The 15,684-nt window shown below is 45.6% G+C and overlaps 1 protein-coding gene across 12 annotated transcripts in view; it reads right to left on the reverse strand.

Moving 5' to 3' along the window:
* The window catches only part of PDZD2 (PDZ domain containing 2), a gene marked incomplete at its 5' end in the record, with an annotated part of 198,255 nt that overhangs the window by 51,372 nt on the left and 131,199 nt on the right, over nucleotides 1–15,684 (reverse strand). For 11 of the 12 annotated variants that reach the window (XM_080573249.1, XM_080573252.1, XM_080573250.1 and 8 more), the window contains 3 exons: nucleotides 1,327–1,494; nucleotides 3,428–3,560; nucleotides 4,240–4,382. The exons of the other annotated variant lie outside the window; for it this stretch is intronic. In XM_080573249.1, coding sequence (XP_080429375.1) covers nucleotides 1,327–1,494; nucleotides 3,428–3,560; nucleotides 4,240–4,382 — 444 coding nt within the window. The remainder of the gene's footprint in view (nucleotides 1–1,326; nucleotides 1,495–3,427; nucleotides 3,561–4,239; nucleotides 4,383–15,684) is intronic. 12 annotated transcript variants of the gene reach the window in all.

Genomic DNA, 15,684 nt, shown 5'->3' on the forward strand with positions numbered 1-15,684 from the left:
TCACTGGAACGCCAGGGAACTGCATCCTGAAGCCATGTATAATTAACTTTTGACAAAATTGATTTTTATATTCAAGCTTTGCTGAGCCACAAACTTACAAAAAATTACCAGAACTTGAAACACGACACATAGCAGAATGAAAAGTATTTCTAAAGCCAAAAGAATGCTCAGATGCCCACTCAAGTTTGCACTCAAACGCTACCATGTCAGCAGCACCGAGCATTCCTGATTTATTTGCTTTTCCCTTCCTCCCCTCAAAACAGCACCCCGGCACAGGGAACAGAAAACCACACAGAAATCACTAACAAGAAAACAAAACTTGTCACATTAAAGAGATGCTTGAGAGTGGGGATTGTTATAAGCATAGACTTAAAGCAGGTCAGAAATAACATGCAGGCATGAGGTGAACACCAGCATCAGGTAGATTATAGCGTGAGGCTGTAGGAGTGTAAAAATGCACAATCAAATCACCAAACCAGATACCACATCTGAGCCATCCGAAGGTTTAAGAGATTTATTATAAGTGCCACAAAAAAAAAAAATAAAAAAAGGTGGGGAGGGGGGGAATCAAAAGAAAAAAAGGAGAGAAAGAAAGGATTCAGTTGAATCCACCTGCTTTCTCATGCTTGAAAACCAGCCTGTAAGCTCTTTAGAGTTGTGAACATCATTTTATTCTGCATTTGTACAATACAACAGAGGCCCAGAACACTGATGAAGCTTCAGAGAGCCACTACATTACAAATAAATAACAATAATCCACTTAATCTCTGCTTAATGCAGCCCCGAAGGGAATGCAGGCAAGATTATCAACCAACGGCATTTATTCAGCAGACCTTCAGTTAGAGTTTGCAGCCAAAAATTCATATCGCTCCCCCAAAAGGTGCCCATTGGCTCCAACAGAGCAAATAAAACCTTGAAGAACTGGATGATAAGCTGTTAAAGAAGTTTAGTTACAAAAGGAGGAGAGAGGAGAGCATGTTACCACGTAAGCACTGTGAGAGACTTCCCCATCAGTTCCAACAAAAGCAATGGAAGCGGGTGGAAAACAATCCGACAGCAGGGGAAAAACAAAGACTGTGATCGCCACATAGCTCAGAGGACATCAGAGTTCCTGCTCCCCATGCCACTGCTCTGTTACAGTGCAGGAACAGAGAGGGCAGATGCTGCAGAAGATGGCATCCCCATTTCAGCTCATCAACCACTTTCCATGAGAAAAAGGGCTTCATTTGATCGCCCCATCCTGTCCGTATCGGGCTGGAGGAGAAGATGACAGATGCAAGCGGGCATCAAGGGAGAGGTTAAGAACATCATCAAAGCCACACTTACAGCGACCAGTGATTCAGGAGACACATTCACTCCCTTCACATCATCTTCTTCTGGCTCTTCGTTTTCTTTATTGTCAGTGCAAGAGACAGAGTCTTGGACTGAGCAAGTGCTAAGCAAATCTGGCAAACTGGTAGATGGGTACTTCAGAAAATCCCCTTCGGCAGATTCCTACCCAAGAGACAACAAAACCATGTTATATTGCACGCAGAAACCCACTGGAGTCACGGTGGCGCGGCCCCATTTCACCTGCCCCACGAGAGCTCCTTGATAATCCTCCCCTCTGTGCGTATCTCTGTGTGCTTGAACTTTAATGGCCCAGTTATAAAAAGCAGTCCCAGTTTTAAAGAACTAATATAGTAAACAGAGCCCAAAACATTTAGATCTTATAAAGGAGAATTCAAAATAAATGTTACCCCAGCAAGCCTGCTCCTCCCCAGTTTGTTAAATATAATGGCAAGCAGATTCAGGAGTTTGCAGACTCATTACATCCCAAATCACATTCTGCACTTCCCTGTGGACGCTTCTTTCACAAGTGTATCTATCTACATGCACAAGGAAAATAAATTGACTACACTACTTCAGAAAAGACAATGAAGACCAACCTGCCAAGCCTCAATGAACCCAGCCCTGATGCTTCAGGAGCTGTTTCCATGCTTTAGCAGGTTTTCTGGGAGGTAAACACATGCATCAGCTGAAAGCAGCGGTGAGACAGACCCTCGTTTTATTGCTTTCAAAGCACATCCTGTGTTTGGAGTGCTCAGCAGGCCAAATTGCAGGGCTGCTTTCCTGTACCAACAAATAACACCCAAAGGGATCTGCTGGGGAACGCTTCACCTATTTACACCTTTTTACACAAAGTTTTATGCTGTGAGCTTGTTCACAGCAATTATTTTGATGCAGCCATTCCATAATCAAGCAAACAATTTTAAGGAGAATTTTATGCAGGCTGCTGCCTTGCGTTTTGGCAGAGTCCAATTGTCTAAATGAAATACAAGATGTACCTATTTCAGTTCAAAGCGTATTGTTTCCAGAATCAACACTGGTGGGGCTACTACCACACCGGGAGCCTAGAGAAGGTCTTGAATGGAGTTCACTGTCTAACTGAAACATCAGAGAAGCTACTGGCTATTCACTTTGAACATGGAAGGGCAGAGCCTCTTCTTGACAAACACAAGCGTAAGCAGCTTCCTAGGAGCATCCAGACATGAAGCCCATGGAAACTCACATCAGGTTGACTGGGACAACATGAAGAGGAAGCTTAAAAAAAAAAAAGTCAGCAATAATAATAATAATAATCCTGACACAGCATGTCCCACCTGGAAATAAAGGCTCAAGAGCGGTTCCTGCTACCACCTTGGTGGCCCTGCTGACCCCACACCTGCAGGCAGGTCCTTCTGAGACCCCAAGCACTTTTGGGAGCCTGTCTCAACCCAAGCAGGGGAGCATCAGGCTGTGGTATGGGGGAGCGAGAAACTGGGGTGGGCAGGATTTTCTTAAATTAATTGAAAATATAGTGTAACGTCCCCTTGATCTCTTCTGCGCTGAAAGCAAAACTGAGAGCCCTACTGATAAATGAGTTCCACTCTTATTCCCCTGAAATTTCATGCTACTTTATCTGCAAGAGCTTCACTCCAAGCTATTAACAAGGACAAAATAAGGAATTCAAGCCAAGAGATCATCGTCAGGAGACCTCTGGCACACAGATACAACAAGAGATAAGAGGCTCCATGGGCAAGCATTTGACGAGGCCGAGAACAGCCTGCTTTATTTAGCAGGCTATGTATATTTTAAGAAAATGTTTTTTTGGCCAAAACTTCAGTAACGTCTGCATGACTAAATACAGCCTCATTTGCACACTGAATGACAGTGACAATACAAGCAAATCAGTAAGCTGGTCTATCCCCTGCTGATTTGCCTCATATTTATGGCAGCTCCTGATAGTATTCCCAGTAGCTGTGCATTAAACTTAGGGGAGCAAACGCGCGCATGTGCCTGCATTTCAAAAAAAAAAAAAATACGCCCTTTCTGTGCACAAACCCTTGAGGACAGGGACTTAGGGGACACCACACCACGGAGAGGACATCGCATGTGCTGACCGTACCTTGCTAGCAACCACCAGCTGGACCAGGCCAGCAGCTGAGCGAAGGAGAGCCACAGCATCCTGGTGGGACAGCCCCACCAGTGACTGCCCATTGATCATCAGGAGCTCGTCGCCCACCGTCAGCCTGCCGTCCCTGTGGAAACACAGCAGGAATGGGGAGCTGTAGCGTGGTCCTGCCACAGTGTCAAGGCTTTGGTGACACACAGAGGCACGAATAAAATGTGACCTGGCTGACGCTAAACTAGCATTGATCAGTGCAGTGCTATTTGCCCAGAAAGGGGGTTCAGGAAAGGCCCCCAGGACACCATTGTTATAACCAGAGCCATTTCACTATGTTTTGTCTTGCTGAGCCCCTCTGAACCCTCTCCATGCCCCACCAGAGATGGATGAGTAGCAGCAGTGAGCCCCATCTCCTCACATCACGGAGGGCAGGGCTGGGGGCGAGCACCCTGTGGTGCAGAGCCTGCACTCGCCCACCTATGGTCTCATGGGGAAAGCCCGTCATCCAAAAAGGGACCAGGTCCAAAAAGGGGCCTGGGAAAAAAAAAACACAAGCCATTGGGATCCTTCGGTTATACTCCATCACCAAGAGGATCTGTCTTTACCTTGAACTAAAGATGCCGGGAGAGGCCTCAGCGTCCAACCACAAAAATAACCTTTTAAGCTAAAAATTCCATATTCTCACCCTTATAGAGTGATGCAGGTCTCCACAATGGGAGGGCAAATCCCCTGCTCCCAGCTCCTGACTATGGCTAACAGCAATGGCCAAAGATGCTCTATGGCACCCACACCGAGCACCACTGCCGCCTCACCTGTGTGCCGAGCCGCCTTCCTCCACGTGGGTGACGATGATGCTGTGAGGGGACCGCTTCGACCCTCTGCCTCCCGTTATCTGGATCCCCAGCCCGTCGGTCCCCTTCAGGATGTGCATCTTCCATATGCGGCAACCTTCTCGCTGAGAGAAAACGGGCAGAGAGTCCTTGAATTTGGATTTGGACAGTGAGAGAGGGCTGGGAGGGTACAGGAGGGAGCGATTTACAGCCGTGCTGCCCGTCACCACACTTTGCTTTGTTATCTGTGGTCCAAGCGAAGGAGGCAGAAAGGAAGAAGCAGCACAGAGCAGGTGCAGTATGTAGAGGTTTCCTTGCAAGGCCTTGCAGCTTTTCTGAGCTACGCAGAGATACAGCTGCCTACGTCCTGATCCTTCCCGCAGCAACCAGCAGCCTTGAACACCTTCGCCAAAAACTCAAGGACTTGCAGCAGCTGGGCAAATGGGTGGCAGAGCAGCAAGAGGCTGTGCAAGGGGCACCTTGAATACCAGGCAGCACGGCTGCCACTGCAGCAGGGGCCAGACTTGCATTACGTAGCAGTGTTTCCCTCTCCGGAGGGGCTTGCAGTGTTTGAGACACAGAGAAGAAAATGACAGCCTCATTTTATCTGCTGCTGATCAAGTATTTCTTATTTGACAGCTGTTGTACAGACTGTAAATAATAATTTACCCACCACAAAGAATAACTTTTCAATATAAGCAAGGTAATAAGTAATGTTTAGGACAGCTTTATTATTTTTTTAAATGATTATAAATCCAAAAAAGAGTGTTTTACAATCTCTGGAGCAATACAAAATGCAAGACAAGAACCTAGTTCCAATGCGTCCTACTGGAAGGACTGGGCACAAGGAAACATGGAAGTGGCAGGTATCAGCAGAACAAGAAAGGAAAGAAGAACAAACAAGCAGACACAAGCAATTGTCAGGACTCTCTCAGAGAGGAGAAAAAAAAAAAATCAGGATAACAGAATTACAGGAAACCCTAGGAAGCTCGCAAGGCAGCAAAATGCACAATTCGGAGGCGATTTGAGGCTGCTTGCTGAAGTCACTCAGCACCGGGTCATCTATTTCTGACTGGGTCTGTGCTGCACACAAGTAATGTTCCTGCAGCGCACTAACGCCCAAGTAGTGAAGACGATTAAAATTTCATGCCAAACTGTGAAGAGCATGTAGAAATTGCTGCTTGTTTCTGAGAAGTGGAACTGCTAAATATATCAGCGAACCTAAGGATCGTGGCAACAACTTGCAGATTTCAGGCCAATGCTGTTTATCGGAGCCTGTATTAAGTGAAGAGAATGTGCTTTTTTTAACCTGACCAGTGGGGCCCAGTGCTGAAACTTTTTAATGAAATGCAAGGTTTGCTTCTCAGACCCAGGAAAAACAGTATCTACACCAATATCTAAGAACAAAGTGAAAAATAAGAGATGAATGTTACATGGCACCTGGACCACAGGTACCAGAAACAGGAAAAACCAACCCAGTGTCTTCAGAGGTAAGCCAGAAGTTTGATCCTGGAAACATATATACACCTGTGGGTAATTTGTTAACCTGACAGTCATGCACATGAGCAATATCTCAACAGGTTTAACTGGGATGCTGAACACACTGATAAAAGCCCAGTCTCCTGTTGAGTAACAGGGCATGTCAGGACAGCGAATACCTTGAGATAAATTAAGAGTGATACATGAGACACCGTGTTAAACGCAGGGGCAAGAATCAATTGCATTTACCTACTTAAAAAAAGAAAAAAAGAAAAAAGGAAAGAGCTAAGCTACAGCACAACAATGCTCCAGAGAGATTTTATTGCTATAAAGTGCCTTGCACCCATAATGAAAATAGCGTAACACAAATGTCATATCCCTTTCTCCCCCAAACGAATCCCAGCTGTTATGATGGCACCTATTCTCCCAACAAGATGCCACTCCAAGTGTCCAGTTGTTAAATCCTGTTCAGAAGCATACCCTCTGATAAAGTTTAACAACGCAGTCACAACATTGTTTTCAATGATTTGCACTGAAAGGCATTTTGGAATGCCGGTTATGCAAAGACCCATGCCACACAGCAACCAGCCTGCATTCCTTGGCACTTCTCACTATCACACATTTAAAAAAAAAATCTGAAATTTATTCTTCACTGTCCTGCCTGCAAATATTCATTTACATAGCACAGCATTTCACAGCAGCAAATGGTGAGACTCCACTGCTCTTAACACAAGCACCATCTTATTCCCCTCGAAGTCCCATTAAAATCAAAAGCACCTGCACTCAGTCTGAGTGTGGACCTCAGAGTATGGCAGAGCACACTGAAGACAACGCCACAACCCCACACATACTGAAATACGTATTTCCTTTACTAGCTTTAAAGTGACATGGCCGCAGTCTCCTGTTTAAGAAAACCACACCTCGGGCTGCCTCTGGTCAGCTGTGGGCTTTTCACTGCGATAACTCAGCAACTGGAAATCAGTGCCCCTCACCAAAACATCCATACCTACACATTTAACCACGGCGGGGCTGCTATAAAAGCCCCCCACAAATACCCACATACCTTTCAGCTACATCACACTGAACTTCTAACAGACAAGTATTAAAAGGCAGATGTCCCAGCCTTTGGCTGAGGCTTCGTGGAGAAAGGGGGTGTTCAGCAGAGCCCCCTTCCCCTCCCCATGAAGGTGCTCTTCTGCATGGGATGCTTTGCAGCCATCTGGGAAACACTGATGCTTTCAATGAGCATCTTCTGTGACTCCATAACAGAGAAGTGTTATTAACACTCTAGGCCATGTCCAAGGATTTTTAAATGCATTTAAACTTGACTTGAAAAACCGCTTTCTTGGGGCTTTGTAGGTTCAACAGCATAAACCATAAATGCTTTAAATAAAATAAAAAAGTAGAGTGATGCATTTTATGTCTTCAATTTTGAATATTTTTTTTTTCAAGGGATCATATTTTCAAGCTTTTCTTCCTAAATAAGAAGACTACATGCTCACTTAATCTTTAAATGAAAGCTAGGATTCTGGCGTATTTACTCAGCTCCAGAGACTTGCAATGCCCAAGGGAAACTCAAAGCACAGTTAGATTTGGCATTCACAGGCCTGATGCCGCTGTCCTTGGAACCTGCCTAATCCTGCCCAGAGGAGGACGGTGACTTTAACTGCTGAACGGTCTCCTATGTTAGGCTGCACAATGTTGCTTGCTGCCAGCTTCGTATACCCATTAACATCTGAACTTCTCCATCCTCTCAGAAGACTTCTCATAGCTTCACTTGCAGACGACTCGGCCCAGTCCCCGCAGCTTCGCTCACCGATCACACAATCAGCCTGCACACGCACACCCAGAGCTCTCTGTGCAAGAGCATCTCATGCCCGAAGCACAGGGATATGCTGCTGTGCGTCCAGCAGGGTGTTTCAAATTGCAGACATCCTCAGTAAGGGCAGACCATAGCCCGCTCTCGCTGCTCTTAAGAATAAAAGCGACGTCAGGTCACAGTAACGAGGCTTGGCGCTTGAGAAGCTAAGTGGAAAGGGCTCATTTGATAAGGTGGGCTGGCGGCCCAAAACATCACACAGTTCACCTGAGATTTGGCCAAGAGGCACACTCAGAAACATCCACGCTTGCTTTGAGAACATCAAAGGAACGAGAAGGCGAAAATTCCTTTTGACTTTTGCTCCCCATCTGCTGAAAGCAAACTCCGCTCAGATACATCCCATAAGACGTTGTTCATACACCCAGAGCAGCAGAGCTGCCTGCACAAAGGGATTCCCCTCTCCGGGAGGGCTGCATGGACCCTACGGACACTCGCCAGAGGGGGCCTCAGAGAAGGAGATGAGACCAGAGCATCGCAGACCTACGTTTTTGACTTCTTGCTCTCCTGTGAACACTCCTACAGCAGGAACAAATACAAACAGCCAAGTCAGAGAGGCTGCAGTTTGGCTAATGGCTATTTTTTATTCTCCTCAGTTACATCACTCATAGGTGACTCAACTTTCCTCCCAACTTGGCTCCTGAGAGCAGGCAGCACCTCTGATCAGATTTTTCCACTTGCAGACGATCAAAATGCATAAGCTACAAATAATTAAAATGTTTGTGTTTTTTTTTTTTTTTTTAAAGACGGTGTGAATATTCTGCTCAGATTAATCGCGAGGAAAAAAAAAAAAAAAAGGGGGTCGCCTTACGTAACAGACCGCAAGCGAGAACAGAGAATAGGGCCGGCAGCTTCAAGTCGGTCCCCACAGGCCATCCTTCTCCACCGTGAAGCCTCTGCACATCAGGCAGCAGCCGCTGCGCGGAGCGAGCCCACATCTGGAATAAACTAGTGTGCCACAGATCAGAGAGGATGCGCGCTGCCAGCACGATGTGGGGAAGCTCGCATTACGCCTGCTCTGAGTGCATGCCATCAAACGCTCGGTTTCATAAGTGCGTCATTAATAAAACAAAAAGGAACTTTTTTTCCTCCTCTGAGTGTAAAATAAATAAATAAATGGAAATGTGTCAGAACTGCTTTTCCCTCCCGCCTTTCACCAGCTAATTGCAGGGGAGTTTAAAGGGGTTTGACTGATTTTGACTGTGTGGTGTTCAACAAGTTGCAAATCTGTGTATACAAAGGAAAGATTGCTTTGAAATGTTATATTAAAGAAAAGCTTGGCAGGAGCAAGGTGTAAACAAATGGAAAACAGAAATGCAGTAAGTAGTTAAAAAGCCAGGCAGCAAAATGGAAAATGGAAAATAGTTGTCTACAAAAAGCACTTTCTGTCACAGCAGCAATTCAGCTGAATCTCATGTAAGTAATGGTTTTTAACCCAAAATCGGGCTGAGCCCCACTGAAATCACTGACAGCGATGCGCCACCATGAAGCAGGACCAGGAGGGCTTCATCGCCTGCATGGGACTGGTTCCAGCATGAGGACCTCATGGGTCTTCCCCAGCAGCAGAAGCAAGCAGCCAGCTCCTCCTCACCTTGGAACCTTGACATGTCGGAGAAAGTTAGAAGATTCACAACTTAAAAAGAAGCAGCGACCACAACAGGTTTGAGGGGAGCTACCAGTCAACACGCCGATCACACGCAGCTGAAAGCCAGCACTATTTCCCATACAGACCAGCATATAAGCATTGCCTTCAAGCACAGCAGCATCCACTACATGGACAGGGAGCAATAGTGGGGTGGAAATAGCAGCGACGGCGCTCCCCAGCACCCTTCAGTGATGCAGAATAAATGAAAAGCACTTCTCCCAGCTGCCTGCCATCACATGCTGCCTCCTCCCACCAGCCCTGCTCCCCGTCGGACACATGGGAGATGCAGATCAGTGGCTGGTGAATTAACCTTCACGATCACATGCCAGGTGATTAGCTCAAACGCGTCAATCTCAAGATGCAGTCAAAAGCCATCACTCTTCACATCACAGATACATTAGTGTGAATGACTCATAATCACAAAATCATGCCAAAATCTGATTTTTGCAGATTCTTAACAAAGCAATTATTTCATTAGTGGATAATGAGTATGTTTTTCATCTAGTATATTACCAGGATGTTTTTAAGGCCGATCTGACAGCAGGACTCATGCTTTCATCTGCTGCCTTGGGTTCTGTTTTCACTGTTGTACAAGCAAGCTAACCAACTCCAAAACAAATCAGAAGTGGGGAAAAAAAGCATCTGAGTTCTTTTATCACTAAGTAATCCCAAGATGAGAGTTCTTTGCCCATCCCTACTGCCTGTGAAAATGTCTTAGCACCTGAGTCAATGAAGCCTTTGGCTTCTACCTCCAGCTGACGCAAGCCACTTGGTGCCTCTGGGCATCTCCAAACCACTTGAGAGTAGGAAAAGGAAAAGCAAAACTAGTAGCCCTCAGTATGATTTGCACAGTGTCGACCACGTGAACTTTCCATGTCCTCCAAACAGCTAAGAGCCAAGAGCACAGACACAACTGTGATTCCACTCAAGTGTCCACTGCCGATTTAACAAGCCCTCTTGGTTGGGCAAAGGGCCACCAGATGCCTGGCATCCTTCTACTGAAATGTGAGTGCTTTCCCCATGGAAAGAGAAATGTCCTAGGGGATAAAGCCTGGGGAACAGTGAAAAGAGAAAACATACCTTCCCCCAAACACAAAGACATACGTGCAATTAAAATACTCAGAATAGGCATCACAGATGACGGGATGAAAACTCCAGGACTTTAAGCAGAACGACCCCCAGGGACCCATCTCCAGAGACGGGTTGTTGACATCATTTCCTTGGCAAGGGCTTTAAACATTTTATCAGCCATTGCATGCACCTGAACTCCATAATCACCCCTTACAAAAATCTGCTGGAGTCATTTGTCATTCTGAGCCATCACCATCTGGATTGCACCTCTCCGGGCTGCTCCCCTCCCTCCACTCACCTCTTGCCATTGAGGAGAGCTTCATTGCAAGATCAGCCAAAGGATTTCTCAGATATCCCTGGCCCTGGGGGGCTTCAGCACAGCAAATCCCCCTGGGGAGCTCTGGCTTCTAAAGGTTACAACTTATTTACGTTTACTCAAGGATCTCGCTGGCTCTCATTCTGATGCTGGGCTATTGGGAAATGGCTGGTTAGTTGGTTTGGAATTTTTCAGAAAAAATCCTTGCTGACTGCAGTAGATTAAAGCCTATCCTGCAGTAAGTCACCATGTCAGTAAAGCTGGGTCTCTCACAGGGACTATTCTTACAACTGCCAGTCAGGAATCTTTTGGGTTTGCTCTGTGTTTTCAGCACCCTGACTCAAAAATTAAGCGTATGTAGCTCTGTAATCATGACTTACATCTGAAACATTGCAGCACTAAACAAACGGCATACTCTATTTTTAGGCATATCCACTTGGTTTCAAACATTCACACGTAATGATTAAAACATCAAATAGTGTGAACTTACGTTCAGCTAAAGCCATTCCTTTGCATTCCAGTTGTGGATCCGCTGTATTGTTAATGCCATACCCAAGATGAAAAAACACTTTTTGCATGGGTGGGAAATGCTTTATACCGGTGCTTTCAGTTATGGCTTGTCATAGCAGAGCACGCCCTGTGCATCTCTGCTGCCTTTGCGGGTAGTTCATTTCTAACTGCAAGGATCCCTTCTCAAGATGAGGCATTAAAACTATGTCATTATAACTTCTCCATCACCAGACTGTCTCTACACAACCATGCCCGAAGCGTTTGGAAAATTCAATTCAAGCAGAGAATGAAAGAACAGATCCCTACTTAAAATTAAAATCTACAGCTAACACAGCTGCAGCTAACACTTAAATCACAGCAAAGAAAGGCAAAATCTTCAGTCAGTTGATAAAACTTGGCAGCAAGTGCAACTTATCCCAGAAAGTTGTGATGACAGTTGTTTTATGGCAAGGTGGAGCATAAAAAAAAAAAAAAGAACTGTAGTATCAGTATTAGTTACTTTAAAGCACTTCCTAAAACTCCAAGTGAAATCAAGGCCAAGTTTTGTCAGCGCTGCACAGCTACAATTAAAAGACAGCCCCTGAGAGACTTTACAACCCAAAGCAGGCAAGAGAGAAGGAAGACATGCTTATCACAGTACAAATTAAAACTTCAAGACAGTAGATAGCCCCAGGATTCATGTTAATGACAGATGGAGGCAAACACACAGGATAAAAAGACGTTAAGAACAGAAGCAGGTTCTCAGGAAGGCCTTTGCATGTCTAAAGGTGCCTACAACAAGAACTGAAAATGGAGTTATTTACGTCTAAAACATGCATCATACAATAGTACCATAAAAGCCTTGATGAAATAATAATCATTGCTTAGGTTGCCAAAAAAAAAAAAATGATGCAAAGCAACTCAGCTTCAGTAGTTCAGAGGAGCTGTAGCTACATACCCTTGGAAGTTTCCTGCTCACAGCAAGGTCTGCATTTTGGTACAGCAAGTGCATGAGTTAGTGTTTTTTTTTTTTCTATCACATTTGAAAAACAGTAAAATCCTTAAAGTAAGTACATTATGTCAAGTCTCGTGTTTTGATTCCTGTAACGTGCCATTAGCCTTACTCTTCTGCTTGGCAGGACAAGGAACATTTTCCATTAGCCAAAATGCAAGGCAAAGCTGGCATTTACCAATGCTAATTGGTAAATATTGTTATAGAAAGTCTGTCAGCCTTCCCTAACTGCAAAGCAAAATGCAATTCAAAAGCATTCAACCTTTCCCGAGACAAGCCATCTTAATAAGCAAGCAGTAACGGGACCTAACAAAGACGACTTTCTGATGAAGTGGAACCAAGCACAGTTTGGCTGACGTGATACGAAAGCAAGTGCTCCTTGGCAAAGACCTGACTGGTCTTTTACGTGCACACACACACACGTGTGCACCTGTGCACACAGTCATGAGCCCGGGGAGAGTTGTGGTCTATGTGAGATATGCCCGACTGGTCTGTAAGGCAGCAAAATTGCCTACGTGTGCTGCTCCGGCAGCTGGAACTCACCACTGAATTATTTGGGTTAACAACACTAAGCCCTTTTTATCCGAGATGTCCAAGCACCGCAAGGCATTAATATACCCCCTGCTTTTTTTAAAGAGCTGGTAAGCTGGCTTCACAAAAACACAGAACATGTTTTACGGGGCCAGCAAATGCTGACTCCTTTCCACGCTGGACACACGCCCCACCACAGCCCGTGCCATGGCTCCACTACCAGCCGCACGTTTCTTCCAGCAAAGGAATGCCAAGGCACGGAGCCCCAGCCCCTCTCACCTGCCTGCCTTTCCTATTAAAGCACTTTTGTCCTACCCAATCCCCTTCACGTAGTTTCTGATGGTGACTGCTGAACCTGGATTTTAGTCCCTTATGAAGGCAGAAGCCTAAACAGAAGCAAGAGGACTCCAGGGGTTTCTGGAGGAGTCTTTGTTTTCCTTTTAAGTGTTTAAGGACTTCTCAAAGCATCCTGTTGGGGCAAGAGGAAGCAAGAGTGGCCGGTCCACTCTCTGGAGACTCCAAGCTTCTTCTGGTTCATTGATGAAAGCCTCTCCCACCTCACCAGGTAGACCTGAATCATTTCAAGCCGCCTTTGAAAACCACGCTCACCCCCACAGCACCTGTAACAACCCTCAGGTCCCACCGCTGGTCCCCACCTGACAACCTATCAGCACTCCTTGGGGACTGAATGTCTGAGAAAGCAGCCCACACCTCTTCCAAGAATACTGTGATAGAGAAACCAAGAACAAAAAAATACGGATTCTGTCTGCCCAGTAAACATGGTGAAAACACAAAACTGATATCTTGCGAGGAAACCTCATAGTTTCCTTTTCTTTATCGTTTCCCAGTTGACTCCAGCAGCCCCTCCCCTACTCATCTTACATCCTTGCTCTTATAATTACCAGCCTAGAAAACATTCCCCTCTTTCAAGCCACTGAATAAAAGAAGCAAACTTTGATTTCTGCATTTAAGCTCCCAGATCTTCCCAGGATGTGATGGGTCATTACTCCTGCTCCGAGATTGCCTGTTTTTAAATCACCGCACACAACTCCCACTGCAGCCAGCCGGGGTCCTTTCCAAGGTCAGGTCTGGTTTCCAGGCCTCCAAGATCTTCCTGCCAGGCAGATACAGCCTTGCTACTTTGAATCTGCAAATTTTCAGGGGCATTTAGGTTCATCCTAAAAATACTGCAGCTTAACTTAACCACCTGTAAACATTAAGTACTGACTGTTAATTGACAGGTACAATATTTATTGAGGTTACACACCAGCAAACAGTCTAACAGATTTGTTTATACATCGCAACAGCAATGCCAAGTGCACAGGAGACACAGACCGAGATCTGGGAGATGAAAGCAAGCCTGAAAGGGACTGACACATGCACAGGAACCAGTAGCGCAGGAATCTCCTGGCAGGTTCATCTGACAAACAGTATTCGTCTCGGCTCTTGTTTTACAATTCAGCCCTGCTGTTATTAGCAGCACGCAGTGACAAAACAAGAGAAAAACACTGAGCTTGTGGGAGAGGAGGCACACTGAAAGCAAACAACACCCAAGATATGTGGCTGCCTCAAAAGCACTCCTGGCACAACTTCTCCAAGGCAGCAGCCATGAGCTGGCCCGTGGGTTCAGCAGAGCAACAGCCAAAGACACGTAGACTCAACCCAACCTCTTCTCCCTTTTATTTCAGTTGCTACAACTTCCCAAAGGGAGAAAGAGAGATGTTCCTGGAGTTAATATTCCAGTTTCAGTAATTCTTCAATCCATGTCCTGGGGCAGGGAGTGGGACGGAGCGGGGGGGAGGGGGGGGGACCAGAGAGGTCCTCCCGCAGCCGTGCAGGTGGTGCAGCTTCTTCTCAAAGCCTTTCCTCCCACCCGCAGCTGACACCCAGCCTGCCAGGAGCTGGCTCTCGTTGTCTCGAAGAGAATATACTGCTCCCTGAAGGTGCCGGGCTGACAGCCCTGGATATTCAATTAGTCAACGCGCGGAGGAGATGGCAAGCGCCGCGCAGGCAGCAGGGATGGAGCAGTTCTCCCTGCAGAGAGGGTGCCCTGCCAATGCACCCTGCCCCTGTCCAGGAGGAGATAAGTCATCCCGTGGCTGGGAAAGGTTTGGCTCGTGCTTTGAACCCTGGAAGGAGGCTGCAACTCCTGACACTCAGTTCTGGATGCTGTTTTCAAACGGCTTCTGACACGACTGGATCTCACATGCCTGAGCACCAGGTCATGCTTTGGAAGTGGAGCTGAAAGTGACATTTGAGGCTCCCAAGTGTCTTTATCCCTTGTGCTTGTTTTTGTTTTTGACTGTTTCTGTGTTTTATTTTGTTTTGCTTTCTTTTAGTGGAACTCAAATAGTTTTGAAAATTTTATTCACTGTCACTGTTCATCATTTAGTAAGAAACTGAATCAAGCCACTGATTACTATGATAGCAGCTCCCGCACAGATGTTAAAGTGATGGGCATCTGTAAGGTCCTCTCGTTTTTAAAAAGCAAAGTATGACCAAGGCATGCTACTCAGGCTCCAGCTATTCACATTTCTCCACACTCAGATATCAGGAAAACATAATTAATACTGACACATACAGAGGTCATATCTCTAAGCAAAACATTAGGGGAGGGGGAAAATTAAGAGGGGGAGAAACAGAGAATCAATTTTACTAAATGACTGTGCCTCCCAACAGGCTCCATGACAGACACAGCACAACCGAACAGATTATAGCTTTTACGTTTCCAGTGACTCAAATAAGCTTTTACATTTTACAAAGCCACCTTGTATGTGCTTTGCATTAAAAATGCATTTATTGCTCACATCAACACTTGTATGTTCTGAATTTAGTAATTTACTTCTCAGACCAAGACGGCTCAAAACATCAAGGTAACACTAGCATGAAATAGCTCTAGATGAAGAGTTTCATATATATATATATATGTATGCTTTTGACTTCATCAAAACAAACTCTGATCATCTTCATTTATAACATATGTTTAATTAGACATCTTCAGAACATAT

This window comes from Anser brachyrhynchus, assembly GCF_964034855.1.
Source record: "Anser brachyrhynchus genome assembly, chromosome: Z".
Classification (NCBI taxonomy): domain Eukaryota; kingdom Metazoa; phylum Chordata; class Aves; order Anseriformes; family Anatidae; genus Anser; species Anser brachyrhynchus.